The sequence below is a fragment of the Pseudophryne corroboree genome, chromosome 12 (genome assembly GCF_028390025.1).
Source record: "Pseudophryne corroboree isolate aPseCor3 chromosome 12, aPseCor3.hap2, whole genome shotgun sequence".
Taxonomy (NCBI): domain Eukaryota; kingdom Metazoa; phylum Chordata; class Amphibia; order Anura; family Myobatrachidae; genus Pseudophryne; species Pseudophryne corroboree.
In genome coordinates, this window is record NC_086455.1 from 83,790,913 (window position 1) to 83,817,645 (window position 26,733).

The 26,733-nt window shown below is 47.8% G+C and overlaps 1 protein-coding gene across 3 annotated transcripts in view; it reads right to left on the minus strand.

Moving 5' to 3' along the window:
• The window catches only part of MNAT1 (MNAT1 component of CDK activating kinase), a 432,825-nt gene that overhangs the window by 295,265 nt on the left and 110,827 nt on the right, over positions 1-26,733 (minus strand). For all 3 annotated transcript variants that reach the window (XM_063947711.1, XM_063947710.1, XM_063947709.1), the window contains 2 exons: positions 13,808-13,960; positions 11,796-11,869 (listed from right to left, as the gene is read on the minus strand). In XM_063947711.1, the coding sequence (XP_063803781.1) occupies positions 11,796-11,869; positions 13,808-13,960 (227 nt within the window). The remainder of the gene's footprint in view (positions 1-11,795; positions 11,870-13,807; positions 13,961-26,733) is intronic.

Consider the following 26,733-nt stretch of genomic DNA (forward strand, 5'->3'; position numbering starts at 1 on the left):
GTGCAGTGCAGGGGAGAGACTTGGGAGCCGTCCTGACCAGCGGAGCTGTGAGAGGAAATGGCGCCGTGTGCTGAGGAGATAGGCCCCGCCCCTTTTCCGGCGGGCTCGTCTCCCGCTATTTAGAGAAATCAGGCAGGGGTTAAATATCTCCATATAGCCTCTGGGGGCTATATGTGAGGTATTTTTAGCCTTTATATAGGTTACATTTGCCTCCCAGGGCGCCCCCCCCCAGCGCCCTGCACCCTCAGTGACCGCGTGTGAAGTGTGCGGAGAGGAAAATGGCGCACAGCTGCCGTGCTGTGCGCTACCTTTAGAAGACTGCAGGAGTCTTCAGCCGCCGATTCTGGACCTCTTCTGACTTCAGCATCTGCAAGGGGGCCGGCGGCGCGGCTCCGGTGACCATCCAGGCTGTACCTGTGATCGTCCCTCTGGAGCTTGATGTCCAGTAGCCAAGAAGCCAATCCATCCTGCACGCAGGTGAGTTGACTCCTTCTCCCCTCAGTCCCTCGCTGCAGTGATCCTGTTGCCAGCAGGAATCACTGTAAAATAAAAAACCTAGCTAAACTTTTTCTAAGCAGCTCTTTAGGAGAGCCACCTAGATTGCACCCTTCTCGGCCGGGCACAAAAATCTAACTGGAGTCTGGAGGAGGGTCATAGGGGGAGGAGCCAGTGCACACCACCTGATCTGGAAAAGCTTTACTTTTTGTGCCCTGTCTCCTGCGGAGCCGCTATTCCCCATGGTCCTTTCAGGAACCCCAGCATCCACTAGGACGATAGAGAAAAGGGGGTGGGGCTCAGCGCCCGTTTTTGTCATTTGAAGGCCCGGAAAAGGGGCGTCTTTGCGGAGGGGCGTGGTTTTGATGGGCGGGGCTTCATGTCACAACTGACACCCGTTTTCTTTAGTTACTGGTGGGGTTCGGGAGGTGCGGGCTGCTTGCCGGGGAGTGCTGTACCTGCAGCGCTGGCTCCTACACAGTGACAGGAGCGGAGTGCTGCACATAATGTAACAGTGCAGCACTTGGCTCCTGCCACTGAGCAGGAGCCGGCATTTTGGTGTCACCCCTCGGCGGGTGACACCCGGGAGCGGGCCGCACCCCCCGCCCCCCCTTGTGACGCCACTGGTCCCAAGGCACTGTAGGAGGAACAAAAGGAGCATTCCCTGGAAAAAAAAAGTACGCACATCCTGTAGGTTAGCAATTTTCTTTTGGAACCATACAATCAATGCTGACACTTGCACTCTCAAGGAAGCAACCCTTAGACCTTTGTCCATTCCTGCCTGAAGGAATGCTAGGACTCTGGAAACTCTGAAAGACCTAGGATCAAATTCCCGGCCACTGCACCATTGAATATAGGCTTGCCATATTCGGTAATAAATGCGAGCTGAGGAAAGTTTCCTTACTCTGAGCATTATTTGAATTACCTGTTGTGAGAATCCTCTTGCTTTCAGGATGGAAGTCTCAAGAGCCACGCCATCAAAGACAGTCGAACTAGCTGCTTGTGATAGCAACGACCCTGAGACAGTAGAACTGTGTACCAATTTTCTTCTGGGTTAACCCGGAGCTATTAGAATCACGGCGCCCCTTCCTTTTATTGCCTTTCGCATCACCCTGTGTAACAGGGCGATTGGTGGAAACACATAGGCCAGACGAAAGTCCCATCTCACTGACAGGGCATCCACTAAGATCGCTTTGGGATCCTTTGTTCTTGACCCGTATACAGAAACTTTGTTGTTCTGACGGGACGCCATGAGATCTATCTCCGGTAACCCCCACTTGTCTACCAGAATTTGGAAGACCTCGGGGTGTAAAGCCCATTCGTTTGCATGTACCACGTGTCGACTGAGAAAATCAGCTTCCCAGTTTAGGACTCCCGGAATGAACACTGCGGACCAGGCTGGATGATGAAGTTCTGGCCACTTCAACGTGTGACTTACCTTTTTCATTGCGTTTAGGCTGCGAGTTCCTCCCTGATGGTTGAGGTACGCTACTGCCGTTGCATTGTCCGAGCAGGTTTGGACTGGTTTTCCCTGAAGGATGTCCTTTGAGTAAGTGCCATATAAATATGGGCCGAAGTTCCAATATATTTATTGGCAGGCAACTCTCTGACTGCTGTCGTTGCCTAGCGATTGCTTCTGCCTGATTGACAGGCAGAGGCAGTCGATGGGTGGGAGGAGGCGGCACGGCGGCGATTTTGCCTGGTGCCCCCTAGCACCACCGCTGGTTCCGCCTCTGACCTTGCACCTCTTTACCAGCACCATCATCCCTCACCCATAGCAGTCCTTTTTTTGGTGTTTGTACCCCCTATATTTTAAATAGGAACAGTTGCACATTTGGCGCACAGCCCAAAAAGGGGGGTGTTTTTGCTGGCAAGGGGCATGGGCACACAATAGTAACCCCAATTCCAATTACGCCACACAGTACTGCAACTTCATTCACATTTGATCATGCGATAGTGTTCATAATTCATATTACATCCCACAGTAGTATCACTTTACCTTATAAACGTTACTCCTCACAGTAGAGCCCCTTATTCACATTACATCACACCCTATTGCTCTTTATTCAAATTAGACGACACAGTAGTGCCCTTTCTATACGCAACGCCACATAGCAGAGCACCTTATACACATAATGCCACACATTAGTAATGCATTTATACACATAATTCCACACCGTAATGCCCCTTACACATATGAAACTCATTAATAATGTCCTTATAAACAAAATGCGCGTTACACATCATGACAACCTTTATTAATGCCCTTTTACACATAATGTCCCTTACACATAAGCTGCACATTATTAATGCCCTTACACACATAATGACACACATAGTGCCCCCTACACATTTGCTGCACATTATTAGTGCCTCTATACACATAATGACACACATACAGTAGTACCCTTTAATGCATTTTCTCTTACGTCCTAGAGGATGCTGGGGACTCCGTAAGGACCATGGGGTATAGACGGGCTCCGCAGGAGATAGGGCACCTAAAAAGAACTTTGACTAAGGCTCCTCCCTCTTTGCCCCTCCTCCAGACCTCAGTTAGATCTTGTGCCCAGAGGAGAATGGGGGCACTGCAGAGAGCTCTCCAGAGTTTTCTGTGGAAAAAGAATTTTGTTAGGTTTTTTATTTTCAGGGAGTCCTGTTGGCAACAGGCTCCCTGCATCGTGGGACCGAGGAGAGAGAAGCAGAGCTGGCTTGTCAAGTTGGGCACTGCTTCTAAGGCTACTGGACACCATTAGCTCCAGAGGGAGTCGGAACACAGGTCTCACCTGGGGTTCGTCCCGGAGCCGCGCCGCCGTCCTCCTCACAGATGCCGAAGATAGAAGCCGGACAGAGAAGGCAGAAGACATCTTAGGCGGCAGAAGACATCAGATCTTCATGAGGTAAGGCGCGCAGCGGTAAGCTGCGCGACATTGCTCCCAGTCACACACACACAGAGCAGCACTGAAGGGTGCAGGGCGCAGGGGGGGGCACCTTGGGCAGCAATAAACATCACATTTTGGCACAAATACAGTTGGATTAGACTGCGGAGGCAGTAAATCTATGATCCCCCGCCATTTTATTGAAAAATCACTGGGACCGAAGCCCGCCGTCGGGTGGGCGGGGCTTGATCCTCAGCACTAACCAGCGCCATTTTCTCCACAGAAGCTGCATGAGGAAAACGCTGGCTCCCTGGTCTCTCCCCTGCTGAACTCACAGGCTGGAAAAAAGAGGAGGGGGGCACATTAGCGACGCAGTGAGTGGGAATTGGCATAATATATATAAAAAAGCGCTATCTGGACATATTTTTTCCAGTGTTTTTTTAAGCGCTGGTGTGTGCTGGCATACTCTTTCTCTGTCTCTCCTTAGGACCTGGTTGGGGTTTTGTCCCCTTATAGGTTAATCCCTTTGTGTGTGGGGTGTCGGAACGTGTGTGTCGACATGTCTGAGGCAGAAGGCTTCTCCAAGGAGGAGGTGGAGCAAATGAGTGGTGTGCGTCCCGTCGGTTGTGCCGACTCCAGATTGGATGGACATGTGGCATATGTTGAATGCAAGTGTGGCATCTTTACATAAAAGGCTTTATAAGGCTGATTTAGGGGGGACATCAGGGGGTCAATCCTCAGATTGGACCGATTCACAGGGCCCGTTGGGGTCTCAAAAGCGTCCCTTAACACAAGACACTACTACAGACACGGATTCTGATTCCAGTGTCGACTATGACGAAGTAAAATTGCACCCTAGGGTGACTAAAACCATTCAGTGTATGATTGTGGCAATAAGGGATGTGTTGCATATTGTGGATGAACCCTTGATCCCCGACACAAGGGTACACATGTTTAAGGAAAAGAAACAGATTATTAACTTTCCCACATCTCATGAATTAAATGAATTCTTTGGAAAAGCTTGGGAGACTCCGGATAAGACACCGCAGATCCCCAAAAGAATTTATATGGCATAACCTTTCCCTAAGCAGGACAGGGAGATTTGGGAATCACCCCCCACTGTGGACAAGGCCCTGACGCGCTTGTCCAAGAAAGTGGCGCTACCGTCTCCTGACACAGCGGCCCTTAAGGACCCTGCAGATCGCAGGCAAGAAACTACCTTAAAGTGTATTTATTCTCATGCTGTCGGGTGCTGTGCTAAGACCGACAATTGCGTCGGCATGGGTGTGTAGCGCAATTGCAGCTTGGACAGATGAGCTGACAGATCAATTTGATAATATGGATAAGGATACTATATTCCTATCTCTAGCCCATATTAAAGACGCAGTCTTATTTATGAGGGATGCTCAAAGGGACATTGGATTGCTAGCTTCTAGGGCCAATGTCTGTCTCAGCGAGAAGATCCTTATGGACTCACCAATGGACGAGTGATGCGGATTCCAAGAAACATATGGAAGTGCTACCCTATAAGGGGGATGTATTGTTTGGGGATGGGCTGACGGACCTGGTTTCCACAGCTACAGCAGGTAAATCAAATTTTTTACCATATATTCCCCAACAGCAAAAGAAAGTAACTATCAGATGCAGTCCTTTCGGTCGCACAAGTCCAAAAGAGGTCGGGGATCCTCTTTCCTCGCCAGAGGTAAGGGTAGAGGCAAGAGAGCACCTGCTGCGGCAGGTGCCCAGGAACAAAAGTCCTCCCCGCTGCTCCAAAACCCACAGCATGACGCTGGGGCTCTCCTGAGGGAGTCCGCACCGGTGGGGGCACGTCTTCGACTTTTCAGTCAGGCCTGGGTCAGTTCGGACCTGAATCCCTGGGTGTTGGAAATAGTTTCCCAGGGTTACAAATTGGAATTCGAGGAGGTGCCCCCGCGCCGATTTTTCAAATCGGCCCTACCAGCTTCCACATCGGAAAGGGATGTAGTGTTAGCTGCAATTCAAACGCTGTGTATACAGCAAGTGATAATCAAGGTTCCCCTGCACTAGCAGGGAAGAGGTTACTACTCAACCCTATTTGTGGTCCCGAAACCGGACGGTTCGGTCAGACCTATTTTGAATCTGAAATCCCTAAACCTGTACATAAAAAGATTCAAATTCAAAATGGAATCTCTCAGAGCGATAATAGCCAACATGGAGGAGGGGGAGTTTATGGTGTCTCTGGACATAAAGGATGCGTACCTTCATGTCCCCATTTATGCCCCCCATCAGGAATACCTGAGATTCGCTGTACAGGATTGTCATTACCAATTTCAGACGTTGCCGTTTGGACTCTCCGCGGCCCCGAGGATTTTCACCAAGATAATGGCGGAAATGATGGTGGTCCTGCGCAAGCATGGAGTCACAATTATCCCATACTTGGACGATCTCCTGATAAAAGCGAGATCAAGGGAGAAATTGCTGAGCAGTGTGGCGCTCTCTCTGAGAGTGCTCCAGCAACACGGTTGGATTCTAAATCTACCGAAGTCACAGTTGATTCCGACAACTCGACTACCGTTCCTAGGTATGATACTGGATACGGAACAAATGAAGGTCTTCCTCCCAATAGAGAAAGCCCAAGACATCCAGAACATGGTCAGAGACCTGCTAAAACCGAAAAGGGTGTCAGTTCACCAATGCACTCGAGTTCTGGGGAAAATGGTGGCGGCCTACGAGGCCATTCCCTTCGGAAGGTTCCATGCAAGGACTTTTCAATGGGACCTTCTGGACAAGTGGTCCGGGTCCCATCTGCACTTACATCGGAAAATAACTCTGTCCCTCCTGTGGTGGTTGCAAAGTGCTCACCTCCTGGAGGGTCGCAGGTTCGGAATTCAGGATTGGATCCTGGTTACCACGGACGCGAACCTCCGAGGATGGGGAGCGGTCACACAGGGAAAAAAATTTTCAGGGTCTTTGGTCAGACCAGGAGTCCTGTCTACACATCAATGTGTTGGAACTAAGGGCCATTTACAACGGCCTACGACAAGCGGAGAGTTTTCTTCGAAACCTACCGGTTCTGATTCAATCAGACAATGTCACAGCAGTGGCTCATGTGAACCGCCAAGGCGGGACAAGAAGCAGAGTCGCGATGGCGGAAGCCACAAGGATCCTTCGCTGGGCGGAAAATCATGTAAGCACTCTGTCGGCTGTCTTCATTCCGGGAGTGGACAACTGGGAAGCAGACTTCCTCAGCAGACACGATCTCCATCCAGGAGAGTGGGGACTTCATCAAGAAGTCTTTGCAGACGTAACACGTCTTTGGGGAACTCCTCAAATAGACATGATGGCGTCACGCCTCAACAAAAAACTTCAAAGGTATTGCGCCAGGTCTCGGGACCCTCAGGCAGTAGCAGTAGACGCTCTGGTAACACCGTGGGTGTTCAGATCGGTCTACGTGTTTCCACCTCTTCCTCTCATCACAAAAGTGTTGAGGATCATAAGACGAAGAAGAGTACAGACGATACTCGTTGTCCCAGACTGGCCTCGAAGGGCCTGGTACTCGGATCTATAAGAGATGCTCACAGGAGATCCCTGGCCTCTTCCTCTGAGGGAAGACCTGTTGCAGCAGGGGCTCTGTGTATTTCAAGACTTACCGCGGTTACGTTTGACGGCATGGCGGTTGAACGCCGAATCCTAGCGAAATAGGGGATTCAGGAAGAGGTCATCCCTACTTTACTAAAGGCTAGGAAGGAGGTGACGGTAAAACATTATCACCGTATCTGGCGAAAGTATGTGTCTTGGTGTGAGACCAAGAATGCACCTACGGAAGATTTTCATCTGGGTCGTCTTCTCCACTTCCTACAGACAGGAGTGGATATGGGCCTGAAATTAGGCTCTGTTAAGGTACAAATTTCGTCCCTCTCGATTTTCTTTCAGAAGGAATTGGCTTCTCTTCCAGAAGTACAGACGTTTGTAAAGGGAGTGCTGCACATCCAGCCCCCTTTTGTGCCTTCAGTGGCACCATGGGACCTGAACGTGGTGTTGCAGTTCCTAAAATTACTCTGGTTTGAACCGCTTAACAAGGTTGAGTTGAAATTTCTTACCTGGAAGGTGGTCATGTTGTTGGCCTTAGCATCAGCAAGGCGAGTGTCAGAATTGGCGGCTTTGTCACACAAGAGCCCCTACTTGATTTTTCATGTGGATCCAGCTGAATTGAGGACACGTCCGCAATTTTTGCCTAAAGTGGTTTCTCCGTTCCATATGAATCAACCTATTGTGGAGCCTGTGGCTACAAGTGACCTGGAGGATTTCAGATCCCTGGACGTAGTCAGGGCCTTAAAAATTTATGTAGCCAGGACGGCTAGAATTAGGAAAACAGAGGCTCTGTTTGTCCTGTATGCGGCCAATAAGATTGGCGCTCCTGCTTCGAAGCAGACTATTGCTCGCTGGATCTGTAATACGATTCAGCAGGCTCACTCTACGGCTGGATTGCCGGTACCAAATTCGGTTAAGGCCCATTCCACTAGGAAGGTGGGCTCTTCTTGGGCGGCTGCCCGAGGCGTCTCGGCATTACAACTTTGCCGAGCGGCGACTTGGTCGGGGTCAAACACTTTTGCTAAATTCTACAAGTTAGATACCCTGGCTGATGAGGACCTAGCGTTTGCTCAGTCGGTGCTGCAGAGTCATATGCACTCTCCCGCCCGATTGGATGCTTTGGTATAAACCCCATGGTCCTTACGGAGTCCCCAGCATCCTCTAGGACGTAAGAGAAAATAAGATTTTAAACCTACCGGTAAATCTATTTATCCTAGTCCGTAGAGGATGCTGGGCGCCCGTCCCAGTGCGGAAACTCTGCAAGACTTGTATATAGTTGTTGCTTACATAAGGGTTATGTTACAGTTGACATCGGTCTTGGACCGTTACGGTCGTTTGTTCATACTGTTAACTGGTTATGTATGTTCCAAGTTACATGGTATGATTGGTGTGGGCTGGTATGAATCTTGCCCTTGGATTGCTAAATCCTGCCTTGTATTGTCCATCTCCTCTGGGCACAGTTCTCTAACTGAGGTCTGGAGGAGGGGCATAGAGGGAGGAGCCAGTGCACACCCATAGTCAAAGTTCTATTTAGGTGCCCTATCTCCTGCGGAGCCCATCTATACCCCATGGTTCTTACGGAGTCCCCAGCATCCTCTACGGACTAGGAGAAATAGATTTACCGGTAGGTTTAAAATCTTATTTTTACATGACACACATAATGCTCCTTACACATATTCCGAACACTACTGCACAACCAACCCACTCACATGCACACAGCACTCACACTGCCACTAACACTGTGACCTTTGCCTCTGCTTGGATACAGATGTGTCCTCATAAATATTGCCTCAATGCTAACATCTGGCACCTTTTTTTAATGAAAATGCATCTTATTTGCATTGCTATGTGGCTGGGATGCACAAGCAGCTTCTGCTGATTAAAATGATATGTGGCATGCCTATATACTTTGTGCGACTGTGGCTGTATCTACATATGAAATGCTACACACAGAATATAGGCATGCCGCATATCATTTTAATCAACAGAAGCTGCTGATGCCTCTAGGCATATCAAATGCCCTAGGCAATTGTCTAGTTTGCCTATGCCTAAAGCCGGCTCTGCAAACATGACATGAGTATTGGTGCTGCTGTGGAGAGTGTATCCTCCTCTCCTCACCCTAGCCTCTCAGACATGATAAATAAATCACACACCTTTACAGTGTTAACTACACAAATTGTAACTGCAATCACTTTAAAAATTTGTTAAAGTGACATACAATCCGATCCCTCCCTGCTTTGCACCAGCATTAAGGATCGGAATACACAGAAAACTGACAGAAAATAGTAAAGTAAGCAATCACACTACCAATCAATCACAGGTTACACATTAGTATAATAAGCAATACGAGCACATAATCAACTACAGATACATTTCAAGTATGTAGGAGAAGCAAATTATATAGAAGTTTAGAGGTATTCAGTTGTACAACGAAAGAAAACAGCAGCAATAGTTTACAGACTCCTATGCATCAGGCACTTATCCAACTATTCATACCAAAGGTAGATAGAGACTTAGTGCTGTATTACCCCGCTCAGGAGAGTGGGATACAGGGAGACTTCACCCCGCTTCCAGGATCGATCAATACATTAGTGAACACTGACTAGGTCCAGACGCTAATCAGTGTAGTGTACAAAATCGCCCCGTGAACCTACAGTGAACACAGATGTCCAAATGAACACCGACACAGCAGTCATACAGCTGCCTATGCGGAGACTGGGTCCTTTAAGATACACTGCGTCTCAGACGGAAGCGGGAACTCAGTTCATGGTGGGAAACTCGGAGGAAACTGGTCATAAACCAGGGGAAGGGGCGACCAAGGGAGGGTCTTACTCCCTCCCTGCTGACATCAACTCTAGGAATCGCGGCCTCATACTACCCCTGGAGCCTATGATCCCTGGAGCCTAGCGCTGTTGCACCCGAGGTGGAAGCCGCGTCAGCAACTGTTCGGTAGTCTCCATCCCGAAACAGTGCGGCTGTGTCTCGCGTTTCCCCTACTAAGCGAAACAGATGCCTTACCTTCACAACCCGAGCTCCAGCCACAGCCTAATAACGTCTGCTGGACTTGGTAGTACATCCTAACAAAGTCAACCGCTGAAACAGCACTGTACACGTGGGTAAGCGTTGTTGCGACCCAGCAGGGAGTTGTTGGATCGACTTTTTCTAAGGTACATATAAGATGCTTTTCAGAAAGATCGCTCACAAAAAAATAATAATAATAATGTAAGGACTATAAAAATAAAATAAAAAAACAAGCAGCCCTTTGACCATGGTCCGACTCCTGCCGTACCAAACTAAAAACTGAATTGCCTGAGCCAAAAGGCGTGGGTATAGGGATGGGCCCGTTGCATTCTCGGAGTCCAAAAGCTTTGATCGTTTGGTGCCAATCCGCTTCCTCATATCCCAATGTTATCCTGTGGATAACCTGTGGACCCTGCAGGAGAAATGTTATTCCGTTCTGTATATTGAGATACCCCTTTTCTGTTTTGTTCTTTTCCACACCTAAGACACCCCTGAAGAAGTCACCACAGACGAAACGCGTTGGGTGAAAACTTTGTAGTTGCTGTATAAACAGAATTTGCTGGCTATAGGCCATTCTGGTTGTATGTTTATAATGTTTATAAGGAAAACAGTTTTAAACATGTTTTATTAATATTAAATTGTTTTCAATGTATACATATGTATAAGAATTATTGAGTGTACTCAAGAAAACAGGTATAAAGAAATTAACAGCATACTCATACCATTTTGTTTGCATGTTCATTGATTCTTATAATTCAGTCACCCCCCTCCTCCAAAGTCTGTTATTCACATACCCATTAATATGTCCTATCAGAAACATACTGGTGGGGTAGTTTGTAGTTTAATTTACATGCACATGTTAAGAAATTCGCATTGTTAAGCAATATTGTGGATTTCGGCATTACATTACAGTTTAGAGGTGCATATGTATATATATATATATATATATATATATATATATATATAACAATTTATTAATTGTTAATACTATTGGTTAATGTCCGTGCTGGTGGCACGGGAGGCTCTTCATTTAATGGCAGGGCTGGGGAATATGTTCGCTTATATACATGGAAACTATTGATTTCATTTGAGGTATATTTTTTGGAACTAGAACTGTTTTGTGAAGATAGAAAATATATTCAATGTCAGCCTGGTTTAAGGGAAGGCAGCCTAACTATTAAGCATGGAGGTTATGGATTTAAAAATTGCCTGGTTGGGTGGGGGCACCTAGATTATCCATTCATTGCTCAGTTTAACTCAGATTAATAGCAGTAGCACTCGGTATTACATTTCCATGAACAATAGGGAGAGCAGTGCATAGACTGCTAAGGTCTAGTAGGAGGGTCCCACATTTTTCCCATGGCTAGGACAGAGGAAACTACCTGCACCCGACTGTGGTCTGCGATGCATTTCCAGTATGTCTGAAATAAAGGGTAAGATGGCGCGCTGGCCTAGCACAGAGATAGCCACGTACTTTCATGCTGACAGCGATCATTAAGAAGCCATTGGGTTTCGTGGATGGAGTGAGTTGGACAGTGGTCTAGCACTTGTAAATCCCCCACAGTATGTTAGGTATGCCTTCTCCAGTGGCACACCACCACTTTTACCATCATTGGGAGACATCTGTATTCTCTCTCACCCAGGGCACTGAAATGCTTAGTAACAGCGTGGCTAGCGTCCAGTAAGTGGTTAGGTTGCTATCCTATGAAAATAGGTTTAGACCATAAAAACGCTGCCTCATCCGAGTTTGTGACGGGTACAATTAAAATTTAGGAGTGAAGTTATCTTAAAACACTTTCAAAAAATAAAATCCTATTTCTCTAACACACTTACCTATTTCCTCAATTTCTTCCAAAAAATCATTGTATACTCTAAGAGATGGAAAGTCTTCTTCACGCTTATTGTATCTAGCAAGAATAATTGAGAAAATTAACTATAGTTCAATAATTCAGCAACATGAAAGCTAGCTAATGGAAGTCTGATCAATACAAATTTGTTTTATTAGATTTTCCTAATGTTAGGTGTCACTACCTAGTGCTATTAAATACACACCATAGAAATTCAAGGATATGTTCCAATATTATCTCCTTTTTGACGTTTTCTATTTCAACCTTAAACTACTGAAGAATCCAGAAAGATTTGTGTTTTCACACAGACCCTGTGATATTTACAACAACACACTATATGAACTCTAGTCGGGTTTCATTGTACATTGTGCTGTTTTTTTGGTTTAGTTATTTTTTTTGCAGTGGCAAATTTAGAACAAGAATCTGCAACTGATAGATCTAAGTGGGAGATGGCCCCTCACAGTTGTTGTTTTTTTTTTTTTTTTTTATAATTTTACACTCCCTCCCTCTTCCTTGAGAAATTCAGTTCACTTTCATGAAAGCCATTCCTTTTTTTTTTTTTTTAATAGCATAATATTGGAAAGAATGTTCATATAAGCATACAGCGCTGAACTGAAATAATTGGCATCAATTTTCCAAAAATAGAACTACAAATTGTTATAGACATGGGGGTTCAGATCAGGGGCAGGACTGACTAAGATCAAAGAAACCTTGGAGGTTGATTAGAATTTCTGCTCATATAAACTGGAGTGGTCCAAGAAGCAGCAAACAACTCTGGACCACTGGAGGCGTTGACCAGACATCTGGAATCAACCAGCCAGCCCCTGGAAACAAAGGAGAGGAGCTCAACTCTGGACATGAACCCCAGATCTGTGGAACTGGAACCTAATACCAGGAACTGTGAACCTGACTGGAAACCAATATAAATAGGGCACCTCCCAGGAACCAGGGTAAGATAACCTGGAAGTGTACCCAACTGGGAACACACACTGCTAAGCACCCAGGGCGGGCCAAACCACCGATACCTCAACATAGACCTCAACCACCGACAAATGGAACCTAGAGAACAAATCACCACTATCAATACCACCAATGAATTTGTATACTAAAGTCAATTTCAGAAGCTGGTGTAAAGTCTGATATATACTTGCTGAGATGAAAAGCAGAGGTGATCGTGGTAGTTCCAGGAATAAACAGGTGTTCCAAGGGAAAGCAGCAGTTTGATGCTTATACAGTAGGTAGTGAGATAGAAACAAGTCCGTGAGGACCAACATTGAGCAGGCAAGTTACAATACAAGTAACTTGCTTGAAGCCTCACAGGAAGTATAGTGAGGTCACTGGCCAGATGATGGTAACATTATATAGGCTGAGACAGTAGAATTAACACTTAACTTCAGGCAAATAGTGGTAGTGCTGCGAGAAGTTCAAGCTAGTAACTGAAGTACTAAATACAGGTAGATAACAGAAGGGCTGGATTTTTTGGGGGGTAAGTGTTCATATTGCTGAAATTCGTGTCATTTTTCTTCCACTATACACAATGTAATGCCGTATTGGTACACATCAATCTGGACCTACTGCATCTACAGAGATCTCTGTGAAACTACTCTCCCAGGAGACCGAGAGAACAATGTGAAACCACTCTCCCAGAAGACCAGTGATCTGTGAAACTACTCTCCCAGGAGACCAAGAGAACTCCGTGAAACCACTCTCCCATGAACTCTCTGAAACTTGCCTGTTCTCCCCAAGTTTCTAGAAGAGTAGGCAAGTATAACATTTAACATTTCAACATATGCCAATATGTAATTCCCATTGTATATTTCCAAACTCAGCAAGTACTCAAATATAGAATATCAATTGGTTCAAATTTAAACATAGTTTGTTAAACAACAGATGGCAATATTTGTCAATAAAGTAACCAAACAGTGCAAGTGTTGCTTTCAGAATCATGTACGGAGACTGAACTAACAAGCATTGAAAGTACCGGAAAGAATGACTCACATTTTCAGTATTTTTTTTCTAATCTCCACTTCTTTGTCGATTGTGGGGTCTTCAAAAAGCTGCACTCGGAAGTTGCTTTTCCTGAGTGGAGTATTGCATTCCTGACAAGTACCAGAACCTCGGACGAACAGCAGATCAACACAGCTTTCACACCTAGGAAAGCAGAGTAAGCAACATTAAAAAAATAAATTTAAATACAACACTCACCCAGTAAAAATAATGAAGCCACTATACAAGGTATAACTTTGTGAAAAGTACCGATGACCTTTTCCGCTATTCTACTAGAAAGGGTGTTTTACTAGGATCACAGCGCCTTTAGGATTCCATTTTCAACCTGTTTATGGCCTTATGGACACAGTTTTAATGGAGATAAAACGTGTACTGACCTTGTCAGAGAAAGTGACCTGTACACATATGATTATGTTATTAATAACAGGGCTGCATGTGACATGGGGCAGTGACATGATGTGAGGAGTAGAAGAGAGGCAGCAGGAAACCATAGACTGAGGGTTATATAGTTGAAGGAGCAGGATCCCCAGATGCACAGGAAAATAGGATTTTAATTAGCTACCGGTAAATCCTTTTCTCGTAGTTCGTAGAGGATGCTGGGGTCCACATTAGTACCATGGGGTATAGACGGGTCCCTTGGGATCCATGGGCACTTTAAGAGTTTAATAGGGTGGGCTGGCTCCTCCCTCTATGCCCCTCCTACCAGACTCAGTCTAGAAACTGTGCCCGAGGAGAAGGACATACTTCGAGAGAAGGAAATACACAGATGTCTGTGAGCTGGCGTGAATATCACCACTAACAGAAATCCAAGCTAACCAGTTTGAAACAATTCAGCAACAGCTGAACAACAGTATTTAACCAAGTAACAATGCAGTACTTAACCAAGTAACGAGCGCCCAGCATCCTCTATAGACTACGAGAAAAGGATTTACCGGTAGGTAATTAAAATCCTATTTTCTCTTACGTCCTAGAGGATGATGGGGCCACATTAATACCATGGGGATGTACCAAAGCTCTCAGTACGGGAGGGAGAGCGCGGAGGTTTCTGCAGAACTGATTGACCAAACTTGAGGTCCTCACAGGCCAAAGTATCGAACTTGTAGAACTTCGCAAACGTGTTCGATCCTAACCAGGTAGCCGCTCGGCAAAGTAGTAAAAGCCGAGATACCCCGAGCAGCCGCCCAGAAAGAACCCACTTTTCGAGTAGAGTGGGCCTTAACAGATTTTGGACACGGCAAGAATGCCGTAGAATAAGCATGCTGGATAGTACACCTGATCCAGCGAGAAATCGTCTGCTTAGAAGCAGGCCACCCAACCTTGTTGGGATCATAAAAGGACAAACAGAGCGTCCGACTTTCTGTGACGAGAAGTTCTCTTCACATAAATCTTCAAAGCCCTTACAACATCCAAGGATTTTGAAGTAATTGAGGAGTCCGTAGCCACTGGCACCACAATAGGTTGGTTGATATGAAAAGCCGACACAACCTTCGGAAATAGCTGACGCGTCCTGAGCTCAGCTCTATCTTCATGGAAAATCAAGTAGGGGCTCTTGCAGGACAATGTCCCCAATTCCGACACACGTCTAGCAGATAATGCCAATAGTGTGACCACCTTCCCAGTAAGGAACTTGACATCAACCTCCTGTAAAGGTTCGAACCAATCCGACTACAGGAACTGCAGCACCACATTAAGATCCCAAGGTGCCGTAGGAGGCACAAAGGGAGGCTGGATGTGCAGAACCCCTTTCAAGAAAGTCTGGACCTCAGGGAGGGCAGCCAATTGTTTCTGGAAGAAAATGGACAAGGCCGAAATCTGGACTTTTATGGAGCCCAACCTCAGGCCCACATCCACACCTGCTTGCAGAAAGAGGAGAAGCCACCCTAGTAGAAACTCCACCGTAGGAAACATCTTGGATTCACACCAAGACACTTTTTCCAAATTCGATGGTAATGTTTAGACGTTACTCCTTTCCTAGCCTGTATCAGGGTAGGAATAACCTTGTTCGGAATGCCCTTCTGAGCTAAGATCTGGCGTTCAACCTCCATGCCGTCAAACGTAGCCGTGGTAAGTCTTGATAAGCGAACGGCCCCTGTTGCAGAAGGTCCTCTCGAAGAGGAAGAGGCCTCGGATCTTCCAGCAGTAACTCCAGAAGATCCGTGTACCAAGCCCTTCTTGGCCAGTCCGTAGCAATGAGGATTGCTTTAAGTCTTGTTCTTTTTTATTAGTTTGAGAATCCTTGGGATGAGTGGAAGTAGAGGGAACACATACACTGACTTGAATACCCACGGAGTTACAAGGGCGTACACCGCCACTGCCTGTGGGTCCCTCGACCTGGAATAGTATCTCCGAAGCTTCTTGTTGAGGCAGGAGGCCATCATGTCTATTTGAGGTAAGCCCCAAAGACTTGTCACCTCTGCGAACACCTCTGGGTGGAGGGCCCACTCTCCTGGATGGAGATCGTGTCTGCTGAGGAAGTCTGTCTACTCCCAGAATGAAGATTGCCGACAGCGTCACCGCGTGCATTTCCACCCAGAGGATGATTCTCGTTACCTCTGACATTGCAGCTCTGATCTTCGTTTCACCTTGTCGGGTTATGTAGGCCACTGTCGTTACATTGTCCGATTGAATCTGAATGGCCTGATCTTTCAGAAGATGTGCCGCTTGTAGAAGACCATTGTACACGGCCCTTAGTTCCAGAATGTTTATCGGAAGGATGGATTCCAGACTTGACCAACTTCCTTGGAAGATTTCCCCTTGGGTGACTGCTCCCCAATTTCTGAAACTTGCATCCATGGTTAGGAGGATCCAATTTTGAATCCCAAACCTGCAGCCCTCTAGTAGGTGAGAAGTTTGCAACCACCAAAGGAGCTGGCTTTCGATGAAAGAACTATCCTCTGGTGCATGTGAAGATGAGATCCCGACCATTTGTCCAGGAGATCTAGTTGGAAAGACCGTGCATGAAATCTTCCATACTGTAGAACCTCGTAGGAGGCAACCATCTTTCCCAGAAGGCGAATGCACTGATGAACAGATACCCGGGCAGGCTTCAGGACATCCCGGACCATTGCTTGTATCACCAACGCTGTCTCCTCTGGCAGAAAGACCCTCTGTACTTCCGTGTCGAGGATCATCCCCAGGAAGGACAGTCTACTTGTCGGGTCCAAATGCGACTTTGGAAGATTCAGGATCCATCCATGATCCTGCAGTAGTTGAGTTGAGAGAGCAATGCTCTGTAACAGCTTCTCCCTGTAAGAAGCTTTTATCAGCAGATCGTCCAGATAAAGAATTATGTTCACACCCTGCTTGCGGAGGAGTAGCATCATCTCCACATGACCTTGGTGAACACCCTTGGTGCCATGGAGACGCCAAACGGCAGTGCCTGAAACGGACAGTGACAGTCCAGCAGCACAAATCTGAAATAAGTCTGGAAGAGGCGGCCAGATCGGAATGTGAAGGTACGCATCCTTGATATCCAGGGATACTAGAAATCCCCCCTCCTCCAGACCCGAGATCACCGCTCTCAGAGACTCCATCTTGAACTTGAATACCCTCAAATAAGGGTTCAACGACTTTAGATTTCAATATTGGCCTGACCAAACCATCCGGTTTCCGTACTACAAATAGGTTTGAGTAATAACCCTTGTTTGTTAAGTGAGGTGGAACAGGTACAATAACATTTGACTTTAGCAATTTCTGAATGGCTTCCTGTAGGATAGCACTTTTTGTCAGCAAAGCTGGTAAGCCTGATTTGAAGAACCTGTGAGGTGGGAGTTCTTGAAACTCCAGTCTGTACCCCTGGGTAACAATATCTTGTACCCAGGGGTCTAGGCCTGATGACGCCCAGACATGACTGAAATTTCTTAATTTTGCTCCCACCTGCCCAATCTCCAGGCTGGGAGGTACACCGTCATGCCTAGGATTTTGAGGAAGAAGAACCAGGTTTCTGTTCCTGGGAACCTGTTGGTGCAGGTTTTCTGGATTTCCTCTGACCTCCTCTAAAGAAAGTGGAAGGGGGCTTGGCCAGCATTGTAGACGTAGGATAAGATTTCCTAGTAGGTGGTGTAGCTGAGGGAAGGAAAGTTGACTTACCCGCAGTTGCCGTGGAGATCCATGCATCTAACGCTTCCCCAAACAGAGCCTGATCTCTGAAGAGTAGGTTCTCCACACTCTTCTTGGATTCCGCATCCGCAGACCATTGGCGCAGCCAGAGTCCCCTGCGTGCCGAGACAGCCATGGAAGAAGCCCTCGCATTGAGATGGCCAAGGTCCTTCATGGCCTCCACCATGAAACCTGCAGAGTCCTGTATGTGACGCAAGAACAATTCAATGTCACTTCTATCCATAGAATCTAATTCCTCTAGTAATGTGCCTGACCACTTTACTATGGCATTAGGAAAATGCAGACACAGTTTTTCCCCCGAGTACCTTCAGAGAGACACAAAGTATAAGGAGCCAGCCACACAGCGCCCCAGTAGGCAGTTTATACAGTAAACAGCCGGCACTTCCTGAATAACCTTAATAGATTAAACAGTTAATATCTCGGGGGCGTGGCCACGTCGGTTAGCGGATAGGCAGCAGGGCTGTGGAGCGCCCCGGCCTATCAATCCTAAAGTGATCCTGGGGCCCTCTCTGTGGCTCATTTTCAGCCGTGCCGCACTGTACCACCGTGGGGGAGCGGCGGCCATCTCCTGAGGTCTCCGCCGGAGCTGTCAGCCAGCGCCAGCGGCCGCCCGAGTCTCGGGCCTAGGCCGCCGGGAAATCCACGGCCTCAATTACCAAACCTCTGCAGTGCTGCCGCGGGCGCGCGCGAACCCGCGGTGAAGATCGGGTCACCCGGCGCCTGGGGAGTGTGGCGCCCATCATGTACACCTTCTGGGGAGCCCGCCAGGCCGCTTCTGATCCCCGAGATTGGGGTGAATATGCTGAGGGGAGTGAGACTGTAAGTCCGGCGGCCATCTTGGCTGCAGCTTTTGCTTCCACTGTAAATCCTATATGTCTGGCTCTGACCTGTGAAGAGGCTGCTCAGCTGGAGGATTTGCCCCAGTACAAGTTGTCCCACCTTTTGCCCCTTGTCTATTACTGAACAGCACATCTTACAAAATCACCCCCAGACCCCTCTGCCCCCCCCTCTCTGTATTTTACTGCTGGATGCTTTGTGCTCTGGAGTGCTGCTGATACTGCATCTCACCCCTACTGCTGTGCTTTCTGACACTGAATATCGGGACTCTGAGTGCTGCCTAGGCCCTGTTAAAATGGTGAAGGGTGGTCAGAGCGCAGCCGTGGCTAAATTGGAGAAGTTTGCCCGCCAACCTGCTGCCCAGCCAACGCAGTCATCCCCTAAGCCCTCTCCTTCTACCAAACCGACTCCCCCAGCCGGGGCCGGCTCAGACGCATACATGCAGCCATCTACTCCTTCCATTCAGCACGTCCTGGAGGCCATAGCGGCCAGCGAACAACGCCTGTCGGACAAAATGGAGAAGGTACAGTGCGACTTATCACTGTTGCATCAGGACGTCCAGCGTGTCCGAGAGAGGGTCGGCGAAACAAAAACACGGGTCTCTAATCTGTAAGACCTCAGCGACCCCCTACAACGGTCTGTTTCTGCGGTTACGCAACAAGTCTCGTCACTGCAAACTAAACTCCTGGATATGGAGGGGCGAATTCGCAGAAACAATGTGAGATTCGTGGGCCTGCCTGAAAGGGAAGAGGGGGCGCACCCTGAAGACTTCTTAGAAAATGGCTGAAAGAGGCGTATTGCGCTGAATCCTTTACACCCCAATTTGCGGTGGAGTGGGCGAACTGGGTACCTTTCCGACCCCTGCCCCCGGGTGCACCACCGCGAACATTTATTGCCAAGTTTCTGCACTATAAAAACCGGGACTCCGTCCTGTGCCTGGGCCGTGCGAAGGGCCCCCTGCTTCGAAATGGTGTCCGGGTGTCAGCGTTTCCAGATTTTGCAGCGGATGTCCAGAAAGATCAGGCCCAGTTTCTGCCCATCAAGCGGCGCCTTCGTGACCTGAGTCTTCCATATTCGATGCGGTTTCCCTTTAGGCTACGCGTGGTGGCGGATGGGGAAACTAAGTTCTTCAGCTCTCCGGGGGAGGCGGCGGCCTGGCTGGACAGATACGCTCCGGGCGCCCGCCAGATGGCTCCGGACTGATTGACATCCAGTTTCCTCTCAACATGGGTCTACAATATGCAAGTATAAGTCCGGGGAGCTTCCTTTTGTATTGGTTGTTCTGGACTTTGTTGTGTAGTGACTTTTGCGCATCGGTTTTTGTATGGGGGGGGGGGGGGGGTTTGTTTGGATCTGTATGCTACGCATAGCACTGCTGTAGGCTTTCAGATCACCAAGGTTGGAGCTCTGTTAGGGATAAGAGTATACCACAGTTCGGGGAGGTATACGGGGAGGGGGGATGCTGTTGGGATGTTGTTAGTTTTTCTGTTGTTTTTCTATGTTTCTCTCTTTCAGTTTTTTGTTTTCCATATATCTATTTACTAAAATGTGAGGTGATGTTGTGCTATTTAGGGGGGGATTGGCTCGGGGCCTGGGGCCTGCAGACGATATGGTTTCTGGGATGGTACTCTGCACGGGCTGGTAGATACCCGGATAATGTTGATGGTGGAGCTCCCTTTTCACCCTGGGGGGTCTCTGCATGCTGTGTCTCAGACAACAAGGCAGACGACATGCCTGCCTTAAAGATTTTGGCATGGAATGTCCGGGGCATTAATAATAAAGTAAAGTGATCCCTAGTATTCCAAATGATTAAGAAATATGGCCCGGGTATTATCTGTCTGAGCGAAACTCACTTGGAGGAAAATAGACTATTGTCGCTCCGCAGGCCTTGGGTGGGCTGGGCGTATAATTCCTCTCACTCCTCCTCTTCCAGGGGGGTGTCGGTCATGATAAAGAGAACTGTACAGTTTGAATTAATCACGGTAAATACGGACCCAGATGGTAGGTTTGTGTTTCTGGAATGCAAGCTGAACTCCCGTAATTTCTTTATTTTGTCTGTTTATATTCCTCCCCCATTCTCGTATGATGTCCTGCAGAAGGCGGTCTCATTTACTGCTTCCTCTCCACAAACTCCTGTTATTTGTCTAGGGGATTTTAACAACGTGTTGGATGCCTCTCTGGATAGATGGAGGTCTTCTCGGGATTCAGGGGTGGGGGGTGGCCAATCTATATCTCAAACTAAGTTTGCGGATTTTATAGATAGCATGCAGTGGGTAGATGTCTGGAGGGCTCGCTACCCTACGCTTAGGCAGTACTCATGTTTCTCCAGTATGTACGGCTCCTTCTCCAGAATCGACCTGGCCCTGGTCTCGCCCATGCTCCTACCTAGCATAATGGATGTTCATTATGAGGCACGGGGGGGTGTCCGACCATTCGCCCCTACTGCTGTCTTTTGATGTGGAGTGCCGGAGGGGACAGTCATATTGGAAGTTGCACCCGTCCTGGCTGGTTCAGCTGGGAGAGTGCCCGGATTTACCGTCTAGGTGGGAAGGTTTCTTTGCGGATAACGCAGGCTCGGCCCGACACCGGTTATATGGGATGCATTCAAAGCTTATCTACGTGGTACGCTGATAGGCAAAATAGCCGCCCGCAAGATAGAGTACAGAGCGACGGAGAGACAGCTTGAATCTGAATATAGGGATCTGGAGACCCACTATTTGGCTCAGGGAACTCCTGCGCTGAAGGCAAGTTGGCTGTTAGCTCAGGAGGCCTGGCTAGCTCACCTTTCGGATAAAAATGCACGCTCCCTTTTGTTCAGGGCCACCAACATATATATGCAGGCGGACAGGCCAGGTAGTTTATTGGCCCATTTGGTGCACTACGACCGTCCGGGGACCACGATGGTGCAGATGACTGGCCCTGACGGCTCCATAGTAGATAATACCCCCGACATAGCGCAGATGTTCCTTTCATACTTTAAAGAGGTCTATGACTCTCAGTCGACGTGCTCCGTGGATGACTTAGACCTGTACCTGTCCAATATACCCCTTTCCAGGCTTTCCCCCGAGGCCAGGAATATTCTAGACGCGCCCTTAACTTTGGAAGAGGTGACTGCGGTGGTGGGAATGTCTCCCTCTGGAAAGTCTCCGGGAAGCGATGGTATCCCCACTGAGCTGTATAAACAATACATACAGTACTTTGGTTCCAAGCTGTATGAGATGTATACAGACATATTTGCCACTAATCAACTTCCTCCCTCAATGTCCAAAGCCGTAATTATAGTGCTGCCAAAGCCCGGTAAGGATCCCAAACAAGTGGAGTCCTATAGGCCGATCTCCCTTATCCCCACTGATGCCAAGATCCTGGCAAAAATCCTTGCGGTCCGGCTCAACTTGGTCATTACATCTATAATACACCAGGATCAATCTGGCTTCATACCGGGGAAATCCACGTCCATTAATTTGCGCAGGCTTTACACTATTTTGCAAGCTCCCCACGACTTCCCCTCGGACGCGGTTGTAGTTTCACTGGACGCGGCTAAGGCATTCTACAACATCGAATGGCCGTATCTGTGGGGGGTCATGACATGTATGGGCTTCGGCCCTAACTTTATACGATGGATTAAATTGCGGTGTCAAAGCCCTCGCGCCAGGATCTTGGTTAATGGCTGTTTCTTCCTCCTTTGCTTTGACTCGGGCACCAGACAGGGATGCCCCCTCTCCCCTGCCTTGTTTGCTATAGCCATTGAACCCTTGGCTTGTTTGGTCAGATCCCACCCGGACATTGGGGGAGTGGAAACGGGCCAATGTACTGACAAAATAGCCCTTTATGCTGACGACCTGTTACTTTTCTTACACGACTACAGTGTGGATATGCCTATAGTGTTGCAGGTCATAGAGACCTTTGGTGGCTTCTCTGGTCTCCGCATAAACTGGTCCAAATCATTTATAATGCCCATTATGGGCTCTCCTCCCCGGGTCCCAAGGATTTCCCTACCGCTAAGCTGGACAGGCCAGTTTAAATATCTTGGGATCCAGGTTACTAACGACCCTTCGGATTTCATATCCTTGAACCTTGACCCACTTGTACAGCTGATTGTACGCAAGTCGAGGGCTTGGTGTAAACTCCCGTTGACAATGACAGGCAGGGTCAGCCTTATTAAGATGATAGTTTTGCCCAAACTACTGTATGTTCTTTTGCAATCCCCTGTATATATATTCCCGGCCTTCTTTAAGAAATTAAACAGTATACTGACATCTCTGATATGGGCCAATAAAAGACCTAGAATAAAGTTAAATACCCTCGCTAGACAAAAAGTTGATGGCGGCTTGGCCTTACCTCACTTCCAAATATATTATGCGGCCCAGCTGGCACACATGAGTATCTGGTTGCGGGGAGGAGAGGAGGCTGGTCTGAACTGGGCATTTCTCCGATGTTACTACCCGGACCTCTCTCCGGCGCAGATTCTGGTGGGGGGGAGCACTTCTCGGCTGTCTCCTCCTATTGTTTTTCAGGCCAAGAAGATCTGGCAGGCTTTGATATGCATGCTTGGGTACGATAGTATGGACCCGGATACTCCCCTTTGGCACTCTGCATCACTCCCTGAACTGAGGTCTCTTGAGGGGAGGGTGGTATGGGCCCCGTACTCAGTAACCTCCATATTTCAGTTATATGACAATGGTACAATGAAGTCCTTTCAACAACTAAAGGAGGAGTTTGGTCTCCCAAACTCTTACTTATACAGATTTTTACAACTCAGGCACGCTTTACAATCACAGTTCGGAGATTCACCCCCGGCGCTCCTCCCTTTCCCCATAAAGACCTTTCTATGCTCATTGGGTCGGGTCAAGGTGATCTCCTTCACTTACTCGTATCTTATAAAAACAATTCATGCAGACCCGCTCTCGAACCTTCGGGAGCGCTGGGAGCGTGATCTGGGCCCCATAGATACGGAGGACTGGGAGGTGGCGCTGGGGAACTCGAGCCAGGTCACCAAGTCCCTACGGTTCCAACAAATCCAACTCTTTATATTACATAGATCATATATGACACCAAACAGGTTGGCCAGATTTAGGGCTGGTGGCGCAGCCGCCTGTCCTAAATGTGGGGCCGCTGGTGGATCATTCTGGCACCTGATCTGGGAGTGTCCATCCTTACAGGCATTTTGGGCTGGGGTCGGGTCGATTCTGGAACGTACGGGAATACCGAGAGGCATGTTGACTCCAGGATTTTGCATTCTGGGAGTAGGAGGACCTGAATCTGGGTCTAAGTGGGAGGACTTGTATGCTCGCAGTATCTGCGCCCTTGCCAAGGTGTGTATTGCGCGGACATGGATGGCCCCACATTCCCCTACGATGTCTGCATTTAAGGCCCTGGGGAACGACACAGTACTGAAGGATAGGTATATCTATATGAAAAATAATGTCCTTCCTAAACATGAGAAGATATGGTCCTATTGGATTAATTCTACATATTCTTCCCCTGCCCTTAGAATTTAGAACCTTAAGAATTTATCATTTGACATGCCGCACGTCCTCTACGACAGCTAGACTACCTGGGTCCCGTGGGGACGAGCCGGGCTCCTCTCCCGTATTATACATATTATACATAGCGCACCTCACTTCGCACAACTGTATGAATCTAGGCTAGATGGAGTTGCTTTGGCTTGCTCTGTTTATGGTTCATGCTGTCTTTTTGGTTGTTTTCCCTTTTTATTTTATTTTTTTGGTTCACAGGTGTTTTGTAGGCTTTACTAGGCCTTATAGTTGAGGGGGGGGGGGGGGGGGAGTTATGCAGTATTTCGGGGAGAAAACAAGAAATGTTAGTATGTGTTTCAATTTTGATTGCAGTTTTCAGAGAATCTGGTATATGCGGATTGACAATATACAGTCCTGCGAATACCAGCTGCACCACGCACTTACACATATTGTTTGAGAAGGATATGTGCATGAATATAATGTATAATAATAACCGACGATCCCAGTATACACTGAAATGTCTAACGATTTCATCCGTGTTGAATAAAAATACTCTATTCAAAAAAAAAAAATAAGATTTTACTCACCGGTAAATCTATTTCTCGTAGTCCGTAGTGGATGCTGGGACTCCGTAAGGACCATGGGGAATAGCGGCTCCGCAGGAGACTGGGCACAACTAAAGAAAGCTTTAGGACTACCTGGTGTGCACTGGCTCCTCCCACTATGACCCCCCTCCAGACCTCAGTTAGGATACTGTGCCCGGAAGAGCTGACACAATAAGGAAGGATTTTGAATCCCGGGTAAGACTCATACCAGCCACACCAATCACACCGTATAACTCGTGATACTATACCCAGTTAACAGTATGAAATATAACTGAGCCTCAACAGATGGCTCAACAATAACCCTTTAGTTAGGCAATAACTATATACAAGTATTGCAGACAATCCGCACTTGGGATGGGCGCCCAGCATCCACTACGGACTACGAGAAATAGATTTACCGGTGAGTAAAATCTTATTTTCTCTGACGTCCTAAGTGGATGCTGGGACTCCGTAAGGACCATGGGGATTATACCAAAGCTCCCAAACGGGCGGGAGAGTGCGGATGACTCTGCAGCACCGAATGAGCCAGGGTATCAAACTTGTAGACTCTTGCAAAAGTGTTTGAACCCGACCAAGTAACAGCTCGGCAAATTTGTAAAGCCAAGACCCCTCGGGCAGCCGCCCAAGAAGAGCCCACTTTCCTCGTGGAATGGGCTTTTACAGATTTAGGGTGCGGCAGTCCAGCCGCAGAATGTGCAAGTTGAATCGTGCTACAGATCCAGCGAGCAATTGTCTGCTTAGAAGCAGGAGCACCCAGCTTGTTGGGTGCATACAGGATAAATAGCGAGTCAGTTTTCCTGACTCCAGCCGTCCTGGAAACATATATTTTTCAGGGCCCTGACTACGTCCAGTAACTTGGAATCCTCCAAGTCCCAAGTAGCCGCAGGCACCACAATAGGTTGGTTCACATGAAAAACTGATACCACCTTAGGAAGAAATTGGGAACGAGTCCTCAATTCCGCCCTATCCATATAAAAAAATTAGATAAGGGCTTTTGCATGATAAAGCCGCTAATTCTGATACACGCCTGGCCGACGCCAAGGCCAACAGCATGACCACTTTCCACGTGAGGTATTTTAGCTCCACGGATTTAAGTGGCTCAACCCAATGCGACTTCAGGAAATCCAACACCACATTGAGATCCCACGGTGCCACTGGAGGCACAAACGGGGGCTGACTATGCAGCACTCCCTTAACAAAAGTCTGAACTTCAGGCAGTGAAGTCAGTTCTATTTTGGAAGAAAATCGATAGAGCCGAAATCTGGACCTTAATGGAACCCAATTTTAGGCCCATAGTCACCCCTGACTGTAGGAAGAGCAGAAATCGACCTAGCTGAAATTCCTCCGTTGGGGCCTTCCTGGCCTCACAGCACGCAACATATTTCCGCCATATGCGGTGATAATGGTTTGCGTTCACTTCTTTCCTAGCTTTAATTAGCGTAGGGATAACTTCCTCCGGAATGCCCTTTTCCTTCAGGATCCAGCGTTCAACCGCCATGCCGTCAAACGCAGCCGCGGTAAGTCTTGGAACAGACAGGGCCCCTGCTGCAGCAGGTCCTGTCTGAGCGGCAGAGGCCATGGGTCCTCTGAGATCATTTCTTGGAGTTCTGGGTACCAAGCTCTTCTTGGCCAATCCGGAACAATGAGTATAGTTCTTACTCCTCTCCTCTTATTATTCTCATTACCCTGGGTATGAGAGGCAGAGAAGGGAACACATACACCGACTGGTACACCCACGGTGTTACCAGAGCGTCCACAGCTATCGCCTGAGGGTCCCTTGTCCTGGCGCAATATCTTTTTAGCTTTTTGTTGAGGCGGGACGCCATCATGTCCACCTGTGGCCTTTCCCAACGGTGTACAATCATTTGGAAGACTTCTG